Here is a 19,792-nt window from a genome sequence, read left to right as displayed (position 1 = left end):
TGGAAAACACGCGCGGAAAGATGCACAGTTCAGAGTAAGTGCGCCGGTGAATAAAGATTTATTTTCGCTTTGTTTCTGATATTTTTGATTTTGTTTTGTTTTGCGAGTCCCCGTTGGCATTTTTATACTCGGCTTTTTTTTCTATCGCTTTTCATACGTAGACGTATCGGCCCCGAATAGGGGTTAGTAATGCAATGAATGAGGAAAACTTGCCGGTTTCTGTTTATGCCGGTAGCCTTTGCCGGCGGCATCACCGCTTAATCTGTTTGGGATGGGAGGTTTGGAGCTACGGTGTTGTTTCAAATTATTGGTATAGTGCTGCAAGGCAGCGGTACAGCGCAAAACCGCCATGCGTGAAAATTGGGGAAAAGCAGCTCAATAGGTAAGTGAGTGGAACATGAAGTGGTTGTTTTTTCCTCTCCTTATCTTGCTTGTGGCTGGGAAAGAGTGCGAGCGAGTATCGCAGATGGGAAAAAGTAACCAAAATTAACACAGAAGGCGAGAAAAAAAGCTGGTTATTATTTTTTTTTGTTTTCAAATTCATATAAATTTTCCAGGGGCATATTTCATAACGTGCGTTGCTGCTAGATAGCGAACGGTTATCATTGAGGGCGTTTTGTAGTGTCCATGAACAGTACCGTGAAAATTGAACGGTTGGTAGGTGAACTTGTGGCTGGTTATAATTAGTGAAATATCAACACTTTTGAAGCACTCAAGCGCGGATTTTGTAAATCATTTTGTTAGGTGCTCTTGACATTTTTAAATTGCATTCTACTACACTAATTGTTTTTTGATGGATTTTACGTTTCACTGTGCTTGTTGAACTGGAAACTGATATCATTGAACCAACATTTGTATCATTTAATGACATGAGTTACCATGTGAGCCAACCGAGCCTATATATTATGATAAGGTAGGGACAAGTGGGCAGTTGTAATAAAGTTGGAAAAAGGATACCGGGTTTGTGAGGAACGATCACAGCACTGAATACAGATGTAAAATGTTCACGCTACGTTTCTCGAGACTATACTATCATCACATTCCTATGTTTCATAACATTATGCGTGTGACAAGTTATAACAAATACAACCGCTGGAAAAAAATTCTATTGCACAACGGAAATCAATTGATTTTTATCTATGGGAACTCAATGGGAAAAGCTATTTCAATTAATTTCCCATTGGTTTTCCATTGTCTAGTCTAGTCTAAATCTAGTTGATTGACCACGTTCATACATACATTTAAATCCTTGGTGTTTTATTTCCCCTCAATATGAATATACAATATATTGTTGAAAAAGTGTCTCTCAAACCTCCATCTATTTTAAATGCATGAAATACCGCTTTTCAAATGAACGTTAAAGAAATTGATACCCACCTTTTTTCGAAGAAGAATATTTATTTTGATACACTAGAAACGTTAAAATTTGTTTGTACACTGTGTCGTCCAACAACAAAACTTGTCTCAACACTTCCCACTCTTTTCTACATGATGAAATATGAAACCAGCTGATACCTTTTATTAAATATTCATTATTCTACATTCAATAACCTATCTAACTAAGATTTTTCTTTATTTACAGGTAATAACGTACATCATATGTAATTTTAAAGTAAGGTATGCATTCTGTAAATTTTTCTACATATTAAGGAGTAGGCGCTCCCTTATTCATCTCGTTAGTAGCACGTTTGCGGCAAAGTTTGATTATTCTGCTATATCTTTAAAAACTAATGAAAGTTTTAGGAAAACTTTGCTTGCTACATATACAGTATATTATAATTATACACACTCAACCTACAAAGCTTAAAAAATAAAACTCCAACACCAATTTCACTAAAAAATGTTTTAAAGTTGTGACTGTCGCGACGATTGATTGTATCTCAACGCTCCTAAGAAACCGCCTTACAGTTCCCAAATGCTGCTCGATTAATAAAGGTAGCAAAAGAATAAAAATCTCCCTGTCAAACCCAGCTGAAATTTGAATCGGAATTCCGAGTGACTTTCGCCGACATTCTGACTCAAATGAAACAACCGATTGCGAATCGGGATCAGTTGTTTCAGTTGAGGTGGATTTCTGGCAGAAATCAGCCTGTCATATTCCCACTAACACATTTAAAATTCATCGGGATAATTTTCGAAAGGTCCTATTACAAACTTTACTTCCACTGAATGGAGAAATCTCGTAATTCTCTTGATCTAGATTAAACGTCAATAATAAACCAGTTCGTCGATTTGGCATTCTCGAATTCACTTTACATATGGATCGCAATCACTTTGTTTTTCATCAATTACGATAGAAATGGAAATAAAATTTAAAATTACAATCTCTTCTTTTGGTTTAAAATGATCATTTGGCGAACTGTCAATCTACTTGGACAATATATTCTTGAAGAAATATTACTGATCACATCAGTAGTAGTCAAATTAGTAGAAATGATTTCTCGTTTGAAAAATTTGTGCAATAAATGTGATGGTTTGTCCGGAATTTTCCTCAAAAGTATTTTATCACTTTATTGGTCTTTGAATTAAGCAAGACCGTTTTGTTTTTCATCGAATAAAATTACAAGAAACGCCGTCAATACAGGAATCAGGAATTAGTACCAACTGGCTCAAATAGCATGTTCTTCACGTTGGTCGGAGATTTGTGCCTTGCCGTGATTTGTCTTTTCCTTTTCCTAATGGGAAGGATTGGGGAAGTGGTAAGGTTAGCGATAAGGATTATAACAACACAGAGAACATAAAAAATACGGAAGTATTCTTCACTTCCAATGGAATAAAAGAAACTTCTCGCTGAGCGGATATATCAACACACCAAGGGGATATTGAGATTACAGAACGACAACAACCCCAAGGAGATATTGCCATTCAAATACGTCTTAAACTATAGCTCTTTACCATACTGGGTTGGGAACAATAGCGTATCCTTGAGTTTTAGCTCTCTGTCCATATCTATGTATGGAGAACCAAAAACCGTATACACCATTGCAACTGAAGGGCAGTTACATATCAAATTATATCAAGTTCCGTAATCGGATTCACAAAGACTACACGAATATTATCCAGCACGCTGAATAGTAGCCATGTGATGATTGAGTTTGCAATGTCCACTCAGAGCCCTGATCAATATACTGCAAGTGTGCTTGAAAAAATGCAGTAAATTCTTTGACATTTTCGGACTCACATCAGGAAGAAAAGTTTTTATTTGGACGCAAGTTTGAAAGCTACGCCAATTGTTGGCATGTTCGGATGCAGCCCAAGAGCAAATCTTGTGTTGGCTTGCGTTAGAACAGGTTCTGGACCAACGAAGTCACTGGCAGCACCAGCCCTAGCCAATTCGTCCGCTCTTTCATTCCCTGTAATACGGGAATGACCGGATACTCATTGAAGGTAGATATAACTTGAAATGCTAAGTTCTTTGATTTGAGTTCGATATGTGATTACTAATTTCGCTTCCGAATCTGCCAAACTAAGTGCTTTCAGAGCAGCCTAACTGTTGAAATGCCGATTGTACACCACACAGAATCGCGAAGATTTCTGCTTGGAATACGGTACAGTATCTACCAAGCGAATGAGATTGGTTTAATCTCATTTCACGACAATTGACACTCAGTGTAAGGTCACTGGGAGCAAGTATATACTCATCCCAAGTAACGATTTGGGGACTACAGTTTAATGTGGCTAGTTGCACGATCTATTATTCAGTGTGCAAAGAAAGTGCTTCTTATTTCAGAAACACATATAGTTTATTTTGTTCAAGAGTGCCTCTAGAGCAGTAGTAGGTTGTTGGCGTGAACTCACCAGTTATCGCCAACAAGACCATCGTTTGAAAAGGTTTAACTTCGATTGTCGTAACTTCTCCCTTCGGCCAGCACACAATGCATCCGTATGCCAATTGTTGTGTAGATCCACTGAATGTGGGTTTGAGGCGGAGTACCCAAGATTTATCGAATGTCTGTCTACATTGGTCGAAGGCTATGTCAGATCTCATCTATGTGAGCTGACCAATTTACTTTTGAGTCAAAAAATACCCTAACGTACTGAACTTGACCTGCGACAATAATTTCAGAGCCAAATAACTACAGTGGGCGAGCTCCGATTGTAATCCTTTGTTGCGTGAAAAGCACCATTGATATTTTATTTGGATCAACTGATAGTCCCACCTGAAGACATTATTCCTCAACAACACATAAGGCTTGCTCCATAAAATCAAACAGCGTGTTAATGTAAATACCGGTGGTCATTATATGATAATCATCGGCGAATCCATATGTCGAAAACTCAAGCTCATCAAGTTTCTTCAACAAACTATCGGCGGCCAGCTTCCATAGAACTGGTGACAGCACACCACCTAGAAGACATCCGCAGACACTCAATGCTCTCATCACTACTTATCTCAACGATGCTAAGCTTTACATGTATCTGGTTCGTTATACATTTTTTTTAAATTTATTTGTATATTTATTAAAATAATTTATCTGACAAAAAGCAACAGTTAATTCATTAAATTGTAGACCGCGAAACTTTCTGTGCGAACTTGTGCGGCTGTTCACCAAACTCGATCAAATGCTCGAGCGTGGAGAAAGTTCCATACATACTGTTATCGGTTCGTTGAATCCAAACGTCGTACGGTGGAATTTGGGTTGTAGTAAGCCTGATGAGCGAAGAGATCGTTACGAGGCATGAAAATCACGAAGGAACAGCCCTAGTAACAATAGAGGTTTTATGGTAGTTTTATAGCCACTGATAAAACTTAGATTGCACTTGTAGCGTGCTATAAAACTTCAATTCTTACTTGGGAGGTTTGTCCGGGAGTCGATTTCAGCGTTGAGTAGCTTTGCTAACAATATTACTTGCTGAATCTTTCTGCGTTGTTCCGATGTGTCGAGACCGATCAGGCGACTTTGAGCAGGATACGGTGGAAGGTCGAGAGAATTCCGTCATGGGAGATTTTGTAGGGCGAGTCGGAAAAATCTTTTCTGCACTTGTTCAATTCGTAATTTCCACTCCAAATCAGAGAAACAAAGTAAGGGGCGAATTAGCGAACAATAAACTTCATATAATTTTCATCCTTGACATTCAGGTAGATTTTAGAAATCAAAGCGGGTTGTCGGGTTGCTTTCGAAATTAAAGCTGAGCGATGCCGATTGCATTTTAGCTTCGTTCTCAATAAAACGCCGAGGTCAATCAACTCTAGTAAGCCTTCGCCCATCGATTTAGTAGTCAGAACGTATCGGACTGAACATGCGGTGAAAAGTTATAACTTGGCATTTAGCAATGCCAGTTTCAACGACATCAGCTAACGAATGTATCCAGAAGCTTTTGAAGACGGATGCAGTCGTCGATAGATCGTACTACGGGGTACAATTTCAAATCATGAGCGTGAATCTGTTTGCATCCCTCACCAAGCAGTACAGTAGCGTCGTTTCAAACAGTAGTGGTCCCATTCTGCTGCTTTGAGGGACTCGAGATTTGTTCGCAAATTGAGAGGTAACACAAGAGTCAATTTCGTCCTAGTGAGACATTTGGTGTTTACCCAATTTTCCTCCTTAGGGTGAAATATAGCACAAGAGTCATGCTGCACACGTAGCGCTCTGTTACTCATGTAAGAACCCAGCCATTGAATGTAATTCCGTGATGCGCCCAGCCGTGATATTTTGGTTGATAATAATCGGTGGTAAATTCGGTCAAATGTAGCTTTTAAGTCCATGTACTCTGCATCAATTTGTGCCTTTTCCTTCATCTGCGTGATGTAAGTCAATGTGAAATCTAGAAGATTTGTGTTTACGGATCGTCCAGGCATAAATACATGTTGATCGTCGGACCTGAAACTTTTCGACCGTGAGAGTACAAAAGTGCTTACCACAATTTCAAATATCTTGGAGGTTGCAGATAGTCTAGTTATGCTCCGGTAGTTTCTAACATTCTTTACTCTTTGCTCTTTTCTCTTTGCTCTTGGCTATTTGCTCTTTGCTCTTTGCTCTTTGCTCTGTGCTTTTTGCTCTTTGCCTTTTTGCTCTTTACTCTTTATTTTTTTTCATTTCGACTATAGAGGTTTGAACCTTAGGGTCATTTACCTCGTTCTTTGGGATAGATCGATCATTTTGGAAAAAATCTAACCCCATGTGCGGGCTTGGGAATCGAACCTAGGTGAGCTGCTTGCAAGGCAATCGATTTACCAACTACGCCTTGCCCGCTTCCTTTACTCTTTACTCAAATATCACATGAGTATATTTATGTGTATTAGAAAACCGGTAAAAAATCCTTAGAGCCCCGGTAAAAATCAATGCTCGGTCAGTGAAACTGTCTTTACGAATTAAAGCTTACGTGGGATAGCTTAAAGAAAAATGACTTACCAAGTATTTTTTCCAGAATTTGTTGATTGCCTCCTAAAATAAATTGATTTTTTTTTGGAAATTTGATAAGAAAATAAAGTGTCGAAGATCGCTAAGCGATCCAAGGCTTATGAAGAAGTTAATAAGCATTAACCGATTGGTGTTCTAATGAGTGCTGCTGGCATATAATATGCAAATAATTTTACATTCTCTTATTGTGTTTAAACTGTTGATCTGAGCTGTGTGGCTTTTTAAGTATTAAATAAGTCAGCTTTTGAAGTTGTTGACGATATTCCAAATACAGGCCAGATTCGATTATCCGTAGGGTGCAGAAAAATTTTGCTTGGGATAATCGAATCAAAATAAAGGTTTTTTTCTTCATGAAATATATTTGTTATATGTTCAAAAACAGTATCTAAGGTACATGCATCTATGTTTGACTCATGGAATATTTTTTTGATCAAACCGTTTTAATGACGAATATCGATCGCTTTATATTGTATAAAGTGATAGTAAGACATGTAAGAAAAACAAGTTATATTGCCAAGTTATTTTATTTTAAAGTATTGTGTTCGATTGATTGGGATACTTATGTTTGGTTTAATAATCATGACGCATAAAACTAAATTCTCTGCGTGAAACTTCAGTTAACTTAATGCTGGTTTCGGTAAAGTCAGACAGAAATAAAAACTGAAGTTATGATTACGCTCTACTGGTTTGTATATAACAACAAAACTTTGGGAATCCATTAAGGGCCGATTTCTGCTGAACGATCTGCTGGGCGTTAAGCGACTCAACGTTGGTCCAACGAAAGACCAGCATTGGACGATTTTAAAACATGGATTTCTAAGAAGATGAGTTTTGCACACGTTACAAGTAAAAAAACCAAAGATCGTGCGTCAGCAGCATCATCATCGTCGTCATGCGCTCTAGGGTTTGGAGAGTCATTCAGAAACTAGCTGATTCTTGGTTCTTGGAAATTTTTAGCTATGAATATGTTCAAACGCATTGAGTGATTCAGTTTGTGATACATCGTCGCACAATAAACTTTTTTCTCTTATTTGCTTGGTGGAAACATCTTCATTTGGCCATTGCTCGGCATTCTACGTAGCCGAGTCACTTAAAGAATGTTCAGTGCATCTACTTCGTATCGAATTATTAGCGCTGTGCTTTTTAAAGCGGTTCAAATTGCTGACTACAGCGAAGATCCTATTTTATTAGTCCTCGTGTTTGTCCACCTCCGAATTTGTCAGCTTTTTGACCCGATTTTGTCAGCCACATTTAAGACAAAGTCTTGTGGTTTGATTCTCCTATGTTACATGTTGGGATTAAAGCAAAAGTCTTTAACTTAAGTGAGCTAAGAATTCAAAATGTCGATGTTCTTAAAGTGATTAAAATGTTTCGATTTTTTAACTGATGCGATAATAGACTGATTCCGAAGAGTTGAGTGGGGTTTTATATCATACTTTAGATAGTCCCAACCAATATGAAACATATATGTTCAGATCTTGTCAATCTTCAATACAAAATCTGTCACTATATTCATTCTAAAAATTACTGAAAAAATCACAGATTTTAAAATTTTGTTCTTCTAGTAATTATAGCTGGTATCTACAGGAAATTATAGTTTGTAGCCAATCTATTAGGTGTATAAAATTTAATAGGACACTGCACTGAATTGAAAGATTTGTTGATTATATTAAACTTCTTTATCTTTATTAGAAACTTCTTTATTATGTTGATTATATGCAACTTCTTTAATATGTAAGTCATCGCATCGAATTCAAAATTATCTGTTACATAATTAAACTGTCTGTATTTCTATGAAGTCTTCATTATTTTTTTAGAAAATAGTTATTCTTTCAGAAACTGTAGTTAGTAGCAAATAATAAATTATAAATCTGTTATGGTTGAGAAAAAATAATGTGCCGATAATCGAAACAATTTCTTCGGATTGTCGTACTACGGATAATCGAATCATCATTTTCTACGGATAATCGAGTTACGGATAATCGAGTCTACGGATAATCGAGACTGCGGATAATCGAATATGGCCTGTATCACTAGAAAACTTTTTATTTAGAAGAGATACAAAGATAGCTTCCACGGCATGATTTTCATGATTTTTAGAACCAAATCGTCAGTATCGTAAATGTAACACAAAGACCTATAATATGTATAATTGGGCCAATACAAGCAAAATCGACAAAATGCATATAAGACAGATATGCGATCATACGTAGTGATTGTGTGACATAATGCTTTCGAGAATCTATCAAGCCATTTCAACAAACAGATAAATTATTCAACCATTGATATACGGGCGGGTACCGCACAATAGATACCCTCCGTCGCTTGTAGCATGAACAAACTACATAAAATGCAGTAACCATCACGCAACTACCATACTGATCCGTTTCACCAAAATCGTTGCCGAGTTTAACCAAAGTGTCAATGAATATGTTTTACGAGACTTAAATCATCGCCCGCGTACTTGGTTTGCTGAAGGGAGCTGCATCGCAATTTTGCGCAGTTTTGTCCGCACAATAAAAACCGTCCATAAAACGGTGAGTTCTGTGTTTTCCTGTGCAATTTTAAACGTGTTTGCTGCAAGCATCGTCATAAATATTGCAAACTCACCGCACCGCAGACTTCACCAGGAGTAGGTAACCAACTGCATCATCAGCATCGTCAGTCGGTTGTTGGCTGTAGCCATGTGCGGCGGATTAACAATTCAACAACTGTTCGAAAATTGCTCGGATATAAAATTTATGTTGATTGTCATTGTGAAGTAGCACACGCGTGGCATTTGCACGTTCAGCTAAAAATATGTGCGATTTGGCAACATCCTTGGTCGAAATTTAAATAGGATGGATGATACATGGAACAAGGTTTGGTATTCAAATCAGAGTTTCCTACAAATATGCAATCATCGTATACAAGATGTAACAATGTTACCACCAAACAAGTATCAACTCATTTGTAGTTGAACAAGTACCATAAACATCTCCCCATTATTCAGAAGGTAGGCATGCCATCCCTTCAACTGACTTCGCTCGGCATGCTGGCATTATTTGCACAAACAAACGGTACAAAACAAGCAACGTCGCTATTCTACATCGTTTCTATCATCACATTACACACCATCAACCTGAAACCAGCGTTAAAGTTGTTTACATAATTCCCATTCGGTTGCCAGCCAGCACCACAACTCTATCGCGGACCGTTGTTTTTTTGTTTTCTCCAAACCACCCTCAACATTAGCACCTAACAATGTATAACCAGCCGACACCGGCAACCTGAGAGTACACTCGGAGAAATTGTGTATCTCGTGTCGTTCAGCAACAAATTTGCGGGTAACGAGCTAGCACCTAAAATTGACACTTGAACAGTCTAAAAATAAGCTTTTCGCCGGACCAGGACTGGCCAGTTGTAGTGCACTGAAACAGTGCCAGTGTCTTTCGAAGTGGTATTTATTTTTAATTTATGTGTGTTTTGATATATCTCGTCGCGGCAGTCAGTGGTGTCCTTTTTCACCAAAACATTCCATGCTGTCGTCGCCGTTAGCCATTTAGATGGTTTATTGAGTATCGAACATGATAGTATACAGTTTATGGTCGTGGTGGAATCTGATTGTCGTATAGGTGGTGTTCGGTCTTTGGTCTTAACGTGTGGTGTGCGTAATCGTACCAAATAACGGGACGTATTTTGATTTGAATGACCATTTAATTTTTTTCCGAAAGGAAAACTCAATTTTTGCTGCTTGTAAAAAATAGGTTTGCAGTAATGGGTTCACTTAAATGTATTTTGGAATTGTTATAAACAAATTGAATTATTTTGACCTGGGCTTGGAATTCAAAAGTTCACAAGGTCATAACTTGGAAATAAAATTAATTAGAAAAGAAATTCGTATGCAATTTTTTTCCCAAATTAATAAAAAATGGATGTACCAATTTGCACAAGAGGGCACAAAACCTAGCTTAGAAAAGTTGGATTTGAATGTTTCGAGTTCCACTCGTCAGTAACTGACACCAACTTGCTACAAGTTAGACAACACTTGTAACACAACTAACACCATATAGGCTTCAGTTAGACACCATACCAGCAGGTGTATGGATCTCATGCCAATAGACAGAGTTCGTTTCCCTTTACTCGTCAGTGATCCAGAACTAAAATAAAAGTTGCAAGGATAGAACATGCTTCGCAAAACCCGTTTCAAACATATTAGAATATAAAAATCGGAAATAAACTTAAGGCAGTATAAAAATTGTTTAAAAATTAAATAAATCTCTCGTTGGAGTATCCGTATACCTTGATGTTCAAGATTGAAAGTCGACTAACAAAAACTACTTTGTAACAATCGGATATATTTTTTTCCGGTTTTTTTCACTGAAGCTTCTTTTATCCGACTCTTACAAAGGAAAGTCCCAGTCCGATTTTTATGCCTGAAGTTCATATCCGGTTTTTACATTATAATATATTTGAAACGGGTTTTACGAAGCATGTTCTTTCCTTGCGACTTTTATTTTCGGTCGCTCATATGTTGTTTGAACTGTTTGGATTTAGTGTCTAACAATTTGGTGTTAGTTTGGATATAAAGTCTAATTGATACCAAGTTGGTGTCAGTTACTGACGAGTGGAACACGAAACATTCAAATCCAACTGTTTTAAGAAATTCGTGCTGATTATAAAAAAAAAAAAATTTACTAAAAAGGAGAGAAAAAATTCGAAAGAACCCTGTTCTAATCCATTTATCCTAACAGATCGTGATATATTTACGTTTGTTTACATTCTCGGTTGTTTCTACGAGTGTGCAATTTGGTGAACTTGTTATCATTAGTTAAGACATTGCTTACATTCCCGAGGATCATTGTGAGAATTTTCCCCAGAAATCAATTTATTCCCTGGGACGGGACGTGCAAAGTGAAATAAAGAAACCGTCACCGCGAACCGGCAGTGGCCTATCACTGCGAGCCGGGCCTTAATTGATGATATTAATTTTCTTGTAATAAACAGTGTCTGGGTAGTATCGTAATATTCTGGCTATATACAAGGTGTTTTTAGAAAATATATTTTACATGTTGCTTAGATGCATGTACATGCACAGAAACAAATATGAAAAATGCAACAACGGCAAGTACAATTTTATTATTCTGCTCAACATTTATGGTTAATGTTGTTGTTACGGTATGTCCCGCTGACCCCTTCCAACTCCACGGTGGACCACCTGTCGGTGGACAATTTTGATGTAGTGAGGACCATTTGAAATGGAAGGATAGGAAAAGGGAAGAAGGACCGTTTGAAATGGAAGGATAGAAAAAGGAAAAAAAAGGATCGTTTGAAATGGTAGGATAGAAAAACATAGACGTCACGTAGAGATGAGAGAAAGGTATAAGAAAAAAGAATAGATAGAAATTGTTGGAAGTTTAAGTAAATAGAACGTTGAATTCGTGAAGATATAAGCAAACATTTATTTCCGTAAGTAGATCCTATGGCAGCACGAATTTACATGAGTACAATTTCTGAATTAAAACCTAAACAGGTGCCGGAAGGCCAAGAAACGCACTCAACCGTTCGAATTGTGCACGATTGAGGTTAGGTGATACGTGACTTGCGTATTGCCCTGTAATCTAGCCGTAATTGTTGGGAATTAACGAGATACAATAATTGACCGATGTAAGTAAGCTTGAATATTACTCTAAGCATAATATTAATAAATTACATCAGCTTTTAGCTGATACCGTTTGGAATACATTCCTTAGGGTGTTGCTGAAAAGCCTCTTATTTAATCCACCCAACAATCTAAAAGATCGTCCAAGATAACCACGAAGCAATGCCGAATTGTACAGGAAGTGCCCCCACCGTGGAAACACACTGTAACCAGTGTAATGAACCTGACACGGATCGGATGGTAAGCTGTTGTCACTGTGATTCGTGGTGGCATTTTTCCTGTGTGGGTGTGAACGACAGCATTGATGCGACAGACCGACCGTTTACATGCCCAAACTGTCAGAGACCGTCGGCACAGATTCCGGTGATTGATGCACCCGGAAGCAAGGCTAACAGCAAAGCAGGAACGAGCACTTCAACCTGTAGTGCTGGAGCAATAAGGGCTCGCCTACAGCTCGAGAGACTTGAGGCCCAGAAGGCTTTGGCGATGAAGCGTATAGAGTTGGAGCGCCGGGAGCACGAGCGGAAGATGGAGCAAGAGAAGCAGAAAAAGGAAGCAGAGTTTGAGCGGAGGCAATTGCAGCTAGAGCAGGCGGTAATGAACGAGTCATTCCGTTTGAGAGAGGTGATTGACCTAGGTGGGGAAGGCGATGAAGACAACCGGAGTGTCGCCTCAGTGCAGAGTTCCTTCAGCAAGGTACAGCAGTGGAAGGCCGCCCATTCGACGTTGGTTGTCCCGACGGAGAAGGCTCCAGCTATTGGTACGAGTAACGCGACGACCGCAACTGGAATACAAGCTAGGCAGGACGGCATGCAGCAACCAACTAGCATTAACGAGGGTATTCTAGAAGCAGCGTTGGCAGGTATTTCGTTAGGGCAGTCAGGGTTTGAGCCAACGTTAGGGGGTATTATCGGTCGAGCCGAAAGCACAACAGCGCCAATAGTTGGTAGAGGTCAGGCTAACATTTTCTCGGTTACCTCCGCGCTCGCCAGGCCTAGCAAAGGCATCGCAAATATAATCCCCAAGCAGCATGCTTTCCAAAACTATCCCTTTCCTCTCACCCAGCCTCCTCCAGCAGGCAATTCGTTTATCATTCCGCGAGTTGGTAATCCGAATTTTGCAATCGCCGCGCAATCGACCGCAGTGAATAGAGATAGTGCAGGCCCGATTAGAGGTCCAGTGACAGTGGAAGAATTACTGGGAGGAGAGTATTCCCAGTCGTACGCCGGCCAACCGTTACCGTCTGTGATCCCCACTGAGCAAAGGTTTTCGAGAAGGCAGACGGTGCCACCAGGAATCCAATTGGGACCGCAGGAGCAACCACGGTTTGCGGAGTTCCAGGCTGGTGCGCAGCAACCTCCGTTGCAAGACGAGCAGGCGTATTGGGGACCGACACCGCGACAATTGGCGGCAAGACACGTGATGAACAAGGAGTTGCCAATCTTTTCTGGTAATCCGGAGGACTGGCCGCTATTCATTAGCTCGTACGTTAACTCTACTCAGACGTGCGGGTTTTCGAACGAGGAAAATTTGGCGAGGTTGCAACGGTGTTTGAAGGGGCACGCACTTGAATCGGTGCGGAGTCGACTGTTGCTACCGGCGAGCGTCCCAAATGTTTTAGCTACGCTGGAGATACTTTATGGTAGACCGGAATTGTTGATCCATGCGTTGTTGCAGAGGATCCGAGGGGTGCCTGCGCCAAAACAGGAAAGACTAGACACGCTAATCGGTTTCGGTATGGCGGTGCAGAATTTTTGTGATCATCTGGAAGCCGGGAGGCATGAAGCGCATCTCAACAATCCGATGCTACTGTTCGAGTTGGTAGAGAAGCTTCCAGCACATATGAAACTGGACTGGTCGCTATACAAGCAGCGCTGCGGGGAAGTGAACCTGCGTTCTTTCTCGCAGTATATGCAGACGCTCGTGCGAGCGGCATCCGACGTGACCGTGAACTACGATCCTAGGCCGCAACCTGTACAGCAGCAGCGAATAGTGAAGGAGAAGAACGGAAAGGACAAAAACTTCTGCGGAACTCACTCAATGGAGGATTCTTCTTTGATGGCGACGAACAAAGAAGCATCTGGCGTTACGATGCGCCCATCAAGCCCAGCGTGTTTCATTTGCAAAAACTCGGGGCATCGGGTAAAAGACTGCTCAGAGTTCGACAAGAAAACGGTCGATGAACGCTGGGAGACAATACAGAAACTCGGCTTGTGTCGGCTCTGTCTTGGAGCACACGGAAGGCGCCCCTGCAAGAATCGCAAGCAATGCGATATCGACGGATGTCAACGGCGTCACCACCCTTTGCTGCACTCCAAACGGGACACAAATGAAGCCCAGCAGGCCAGGGAAAACGGAAAGACGCCAGGAAATGGCTGTAAGAAGTTTGGGAACGACGGAAATTCGGCGAAGAATGGGTCCAGGCAAGAATCGAGTGAAGCTAAGACAAGTAGTTCCAAAGCGGTCACCAACCATCATTCCGCTGGGAAGACTACGCTTTTTCGTATTATTCCAGTGACTTTGTATGGGAACAATCGATCTGTGTCCGTGTATGCTTTCTTGGACGACGGCTCGGAGAGAACGCTGATTGACGAAGAGTTGGTAAAGGACCTTGGGGTTGTAGGAGATCCGCAACCATTGTGCTTGCAGTGGACGGCGAACGTGAAGAGGTCAGAAGCTAATTCTCAACGGGTCGCATTGGAAATAGCAGGACGGTCAGGGGCATCCAAACATTCTTTGTCGGACGTGCGCACCGTAAGAAAGCTGGACTTACCACGACAATCCTTGCGGTACGCGGAACTCGCAGAAACCTTTCCGTACCTAAAGGGCCTACCGATCGATGATTACGATCAAGCGGTACCGCGCATCCTCATCGGAAACGACAACGCTCACGTTACATCGACACTCAAGCTACGAGATGGCCGACCGGGAGAGCCGATAGCAGCAAAATCACGTTTGGGATGGACGGTTTATGGATCCAACCAGGACAAGTCAGGGGATATCGTTCATAGTTTCCACATATGCGAGTGCCAGGAGGCCGAGCAGACCCTACATGAGCTCGTGGAGAAGTTTTTCTCAGTCGAGAGTCTGGGTATAATGGAAGTCGCCCATCCTGAGTCCGCGGAAACTCAACGAGCAAATCGGATCCTGATGGAAACTACTAAGCGGGTCGGACAGCGATTCGAAACTGGGCTTCTCTGGAAGTACGAGAGCTTCGAGTTCCCGGACAGCTACCAGATGGCGGTTCGACGACTGCAGTGTTTGGAAAGGCGTATGCAGAGGGATTTACTCATCGGCGAAAGTGTGAGGAGACAGCTTTCTGAGTATCAAGCGAAAGGGTACATACACAAAGCGACCCGGAAGGAGCTCGATGATTCAGATCCACGGCGTACGTGGTACTTACCTTTAGGAGTGGTCATCAATCCCAAGAAGCCGTCCAAGGTTCGTATCTTCTGCGATGCAGCGGCCAAAGTGGATGGAGTCGCACTCAACACGATGCTGTTGAAAGGGCCGGATCTGCTAAATACGTTGCTCAATGTTCTATACGGATTCCGGGAGAAACGGGTCGCTCTGTGCGCGGATCTGAAGGAGATGTTTCACCAGATTCGGATTCGACGAGAAGATCGACATGCGCAACGACTGCTTTGGCGAGATGATCCTATACAAGCCCCCGATGTGTATTTGATGGACGTCGCAACGTTTGGTGCAACGTGTTCACCGTGTTCGGCACAATTCGTGAAGAATTTGAACGCTAAGGAGCATTCAAGACAGTATCCAGTTGCAGCCGACGCAATTATCCGGAAGCACTACGTGGATGACTACTTGGACAGCGCTGACGACGTTGACGAAGCGGTGAAGCTGGCACATGAAGTCAAACTGGTCCACTCTCTCGGCGGATTCCATCTGCGGAACTGGCTTTCAAATTCCACCGAGGTTCTCGCACGGGTCGGGGAGAGAGACCCAGTCACAGAAAAGTGTCTCCAGCTGGACAAGAACAGTTCAACCGAACGCGTGCTCGGGATGTACTGGAAGCCGGTCGACGATGTCTTCACGTTTACAACGACGCTAGCGGTGGGTGCGGAGCATCCAACTAAGCGCCAGGCACTGCGAGTAGTGATGAGCCCATTCGATCCGGCAGGATTGTTGTGTTTTTTCCTCATACACGGCAAGGTACTAATCCAGGAGCTGTGGAGGGCGAAGACGACATGGGATCAACTAATTCCGGAGGAGTTACTTGGGAAGTGGATGCGGTGGACGAGTTTGTTCAAACATCTGGACCAGATTAGCATTCCGCGTTGCTACTTTCCGCAACGTTCGGTGAAAGATATCTTGTCGCTGCAACTGCATATCTACGTGGATGCTAGCGAAGAAGCTTATGCGTGTGTCGCTTACTTTCGGGCGGTATTTCCGGATGGGATTTCTGTTGCGTTAGTCGGTGGGAAATCCAAGGTGGCTCCACTGAAGGCACACTCCATCCCACGGTTGGAGTTGATGGCAGCGGTAATCGGAGTACGCTTGATGAAGACCATCCTCACTGGGCACTCGCTCGTAGTCGAGAAGACAGTGTTATGGTGTGACTCTAAGACGGTGCTGGCTTGGATAAATTCAGATCATCGAAGATATCGCCAGTTCGTAGCTTGCCGAGTAGGTGAGATTTTGTCCAAGTCGGAGGCGAAGCAATGGCGTTGGATATCATCGAGAAAGAACGTCGCCGACGATGCGACAAAGTGGGGAAAAGGGCCGTGTTTGTCCTCAGGCGGCCGTTGGTTCCGTGGTGACAACGATTTATATTTGCCAGAAGATCAATGGACCATAGATGCAGATTCAGTCGGCGCGACGACCGATGAAGAGCTGAGGTCGTGTTTGGTGCACAAGGAGGTTATCGTACCGCCACAACTTGTGAGGTGGGAGCGATTCTCGAAACTGACGCATTTGTATCGATCGGTAGCACATGTTCATCGCTACGTACAAAATCTACGGCGAACGGTAAAACGAGAGACTCGACTGGACGGACCACTCACTCAAGAGGAATTAGCAACAGCCGAAACCACAATCTTTCGTTGGGTGCAGTGTGAGCAGTATCCGGACGAGGTGGCGACTTTGTCAGTAATGCGGGACAAGCAGCCAAAACAACAGGCGCGGCTGGAGAAAACCAGCAAAATATACAAACTGTCTCCGTACTTGGACGAAGCAGGTGTTATTCGTTCTGATGGAAGGATATCTGCTGCGACCGTCGCCGCGTTTGACACTAAGTTTCCAGTAATATTGCCGAAAGCCCATCCAGTGACTAGACTGCTGGTTGAATGGTACCACCAACGATTTCTTCACGCCAATGGCGAGACTGTCGTGAACGAAGTGAGACAGCGTTTCCACATATCGCAGCTGCGCCCGTTCGTGCGTAAGGTGGCTAAAGAGTGCGCCTTGTGTAAAGTCAAGAAGCCAAGTCTGGCGACACCCCGAATGGCTCCACTCCCGGCGGCCAGGTTGCAGGCGTACGTACGTCCATTTTCCTACGTAGGCGTCGACTATTTCGGGCCGATCGGCGTGCGGGTGAACCGAAGTATTGCAAAACGATGGGTAGCTCTGTTCACGTGTATGACCACACGAGCAATCCATCTCGAAGTCGCTCACACACTTTCAACGGAATCTTGCAAGATGGCGATCAGGCGTTTCATCGGACGCAGAGGAGCACCTGTGGAGATCCGCAGCGACAGGGGCACACATTTCGTGGGATCGAGCAACGAACTTAAGCAGGAGATGGGCAAAATCGAGCGCCAGCTTGCCGAAACGTTCACCAACGCGAACACGAAATGGGTGTTTAACCCACCTGGATCACCTCACATGGGTGGCACCTGGGAGCGTCTAGTGCGGTCGGTGAAAACCGCTCTTGCTGCAATGGAGTCTTCTCGAACGCCGAACGAAGAAACGCTGGCAACGTTGCTAGTGGAAACTGAGAGTGTGGTCAATTCGAGACCGCTAACATATATTCCTCTGGAGACGGCGCAACAGGAGGCTCTAACACCGAACCACTTTCTTCTAATGAGCTCGAGCGGCGTAACGCAGACTTCGAAGACGCTTACGGATCCAAGACAAGCCTGCAGGAACGACTGGAATCTATGCCGTACAATGGTAGATCAGTTTTGGCGCCGGTGGGTGCGGGAATATCTTCCTACCATCGCACGTCGTACCAAGTGGTTTGAGGAGACGAAACCGATCGATGTAGGAGATTTGGTGATCATCGTGGAGGAGAAGATACGCAACGGATGGATTCGAGGACGTGTAGCCAAGGTCGTGGTAGGCCGAGATGGGCGAGTTCGCGATGCCGTGGTGCAGACTCCCGACGGAATGGTGCATCGACCTGTAGCAAAGCTGGCGCGGATCGACATAGAAAAGGTGGGGCTTCAGCCGGGAACAGCAGAAGGTAAAGCTGAACCGGAGATATCTAACCAGCCTTACGGGTCGGGGAGTGTTACGGTATGTCCCGCTGACCCCTTCCAACTCCACGGTGGACCACCTGTCGGTGGACAATTTTGATGTAGTGAGGACCATTTGAAATGGAAGGATAGGAAAAGGGAAGAAGGACCGTTTGAAATGGAAGGATAGAAAAAGGAAAAAAAAGGATCGTTTGAAATGGTAGGATAGAAAAACATAGACGTCACGTAGAGATGAGAGAAAGGTATAAGAAAAAATAATAGATAGAAATTGTTGGAAGTTTAAGTAAATAGAACGTTGAATTCGTGAAGATATAAGCAAACATTTATTTCCGTAAGTAGATCCTATGGCAGCACGAATTTACATGAGTACAATTTCTGAATTAAAACCTAAACAGGTGCCGGAAGGCCAAGAAACGCACTCAACCGTTCGAATTGTGCACGATTGAGGTTAGGTGATACGTGACTTGCGTATTGCCCTGTAATCTAGCCGTAATTGTTGGGAATTAACGAGATACAATAATTGACCGATGTAAGTAAGCTTGAATATTACTCTAAGCATAATATTAATAAATTACATCAGCTTTTAGCTGATACCGTTTGGAATACATTCCTTAGGGTGTTGCTGAAAAGCCTCTTATTTAATCCACCCAACAGTTGTTTTACATAGCACAGAGAAACGATAGCAGTGTTTTGGTAGAGTTCGCTCTAATTTAGTTTTCGTTAATGGTAACGTAAATCAGTTGTGGTTTTGCCTCGACTGCAGCAAACAAGTTGAGCAATTGAAAGTGCAGGAAGCAGCACCAGCGGAAAACATTGGCAGCACTATATTAGATGCACTTGACAGATGCATGAAAGATGTGAAGGATGGATTGGCTCAAACCAAAGACGATGTTTTGAATATAAAGGCACGCGAAGAGAAAAACAGTAAATTTGGCTGCACGGTTTACCAAGTTATTTTGTTTGTTCGTTTTGGCAACCAGGATTTTTGTGCAAACAGTGAGTGACTTATATTTTTAATGAATGCTTGATGTATTTCTGTTCTGAAATATTTCGCAAAACACTCAATCATGCAACTCTAAAACACATTGATTTACGTTACTGAACCTGTCTACATGTTTTTCGTTGCACTAGAGAGGATATATCGAGAATGCAGTGGACAAGTAATAGCAATATTGCCACACAGTTGGCTACTTTGCTGATGACATTCAAAATTAATATTTATGACGAGTGTCGCGAGATTAATAGCGTTTTCGTTTTTTGCTGATGCTACACCGGTGTAGTGCAAAAAAAGAGATAGACTGATTACACCAAGTTTCTAGCACCGATTACATCGGTGTAGTGCGCTGTCAAAAACG

At 42.4% G+C, this 19,792-nt stretch overlaps 2 protein-coding genes across 5 annotated transcripts in view; both read left to right on the top strand.

Moving 5' to 3' along the window:
- LOC131678505 (uncharacterized) overlaps positions 1–19,792 on the top strand; it is a 172,673-nt gene that overhangs the window by 87,764 nt on the left and 65,117 nt on the right. The gene's annotated exons all lie outside the window — the stretch shown is intronic.
- On the top strand, positions 11,518–19,087 carry LOC131678504 (uncharacterized). Of its 4 annotated transcripts, none has more exons than XR_009303663.1 (3): positions 11,518–12,008; positions 12,060–18,768; positions 18,833–19,087. XR_009303663.1 is itself a non-coding variant. In XM_058958699.1 (3 exons), exon 3 carries the CDS (start codon positions 12,166–12,168, stop codon positions 18,535–18,537), a length of 6,372 nt encoding a protein of 2,123 aa, XP_058814682.1. In that variant the 5' UTR covers positions 11,518–11,810; positions 11,875–12,008; positions 12,060–12,165; the 3' UTR covers positions 18,538–19,087. The 4 variants fall into 4 exon arrangements, 2 of the variants coding, with proteins under 2 accessions (XP_058814682.1, XP_058814680.1); XR_009303662.1 differs by having other exon boundaries at positions 12,060–18,966; positions 19,018–19,087; XM_058958699.1 differs by having other exon boundaries at positions 11,518–11,810; positions 11,875–12,008; positions 12,060–19,087.

This window comes from Topomyia yanbarensis, chromosome 2 (assembly GCF_030247195.1).
Source record: "Topomyia yanbarensis strain Yona2022 chromosome 2, ASM3024719v1, whole genome shotgun sequence".
Taxonomy (NCBI): domain Eukaryota; kingdom Metazoa; phylum Arthropoda; class Insecta; order Diptera; family Culicidae; genus Topomyia; species Topomyia yanbarensis.
Note: the sequence above shows the minus strand (reverse complement) of the source record. Positions and strands in the feature narration are given on the sequence as shown.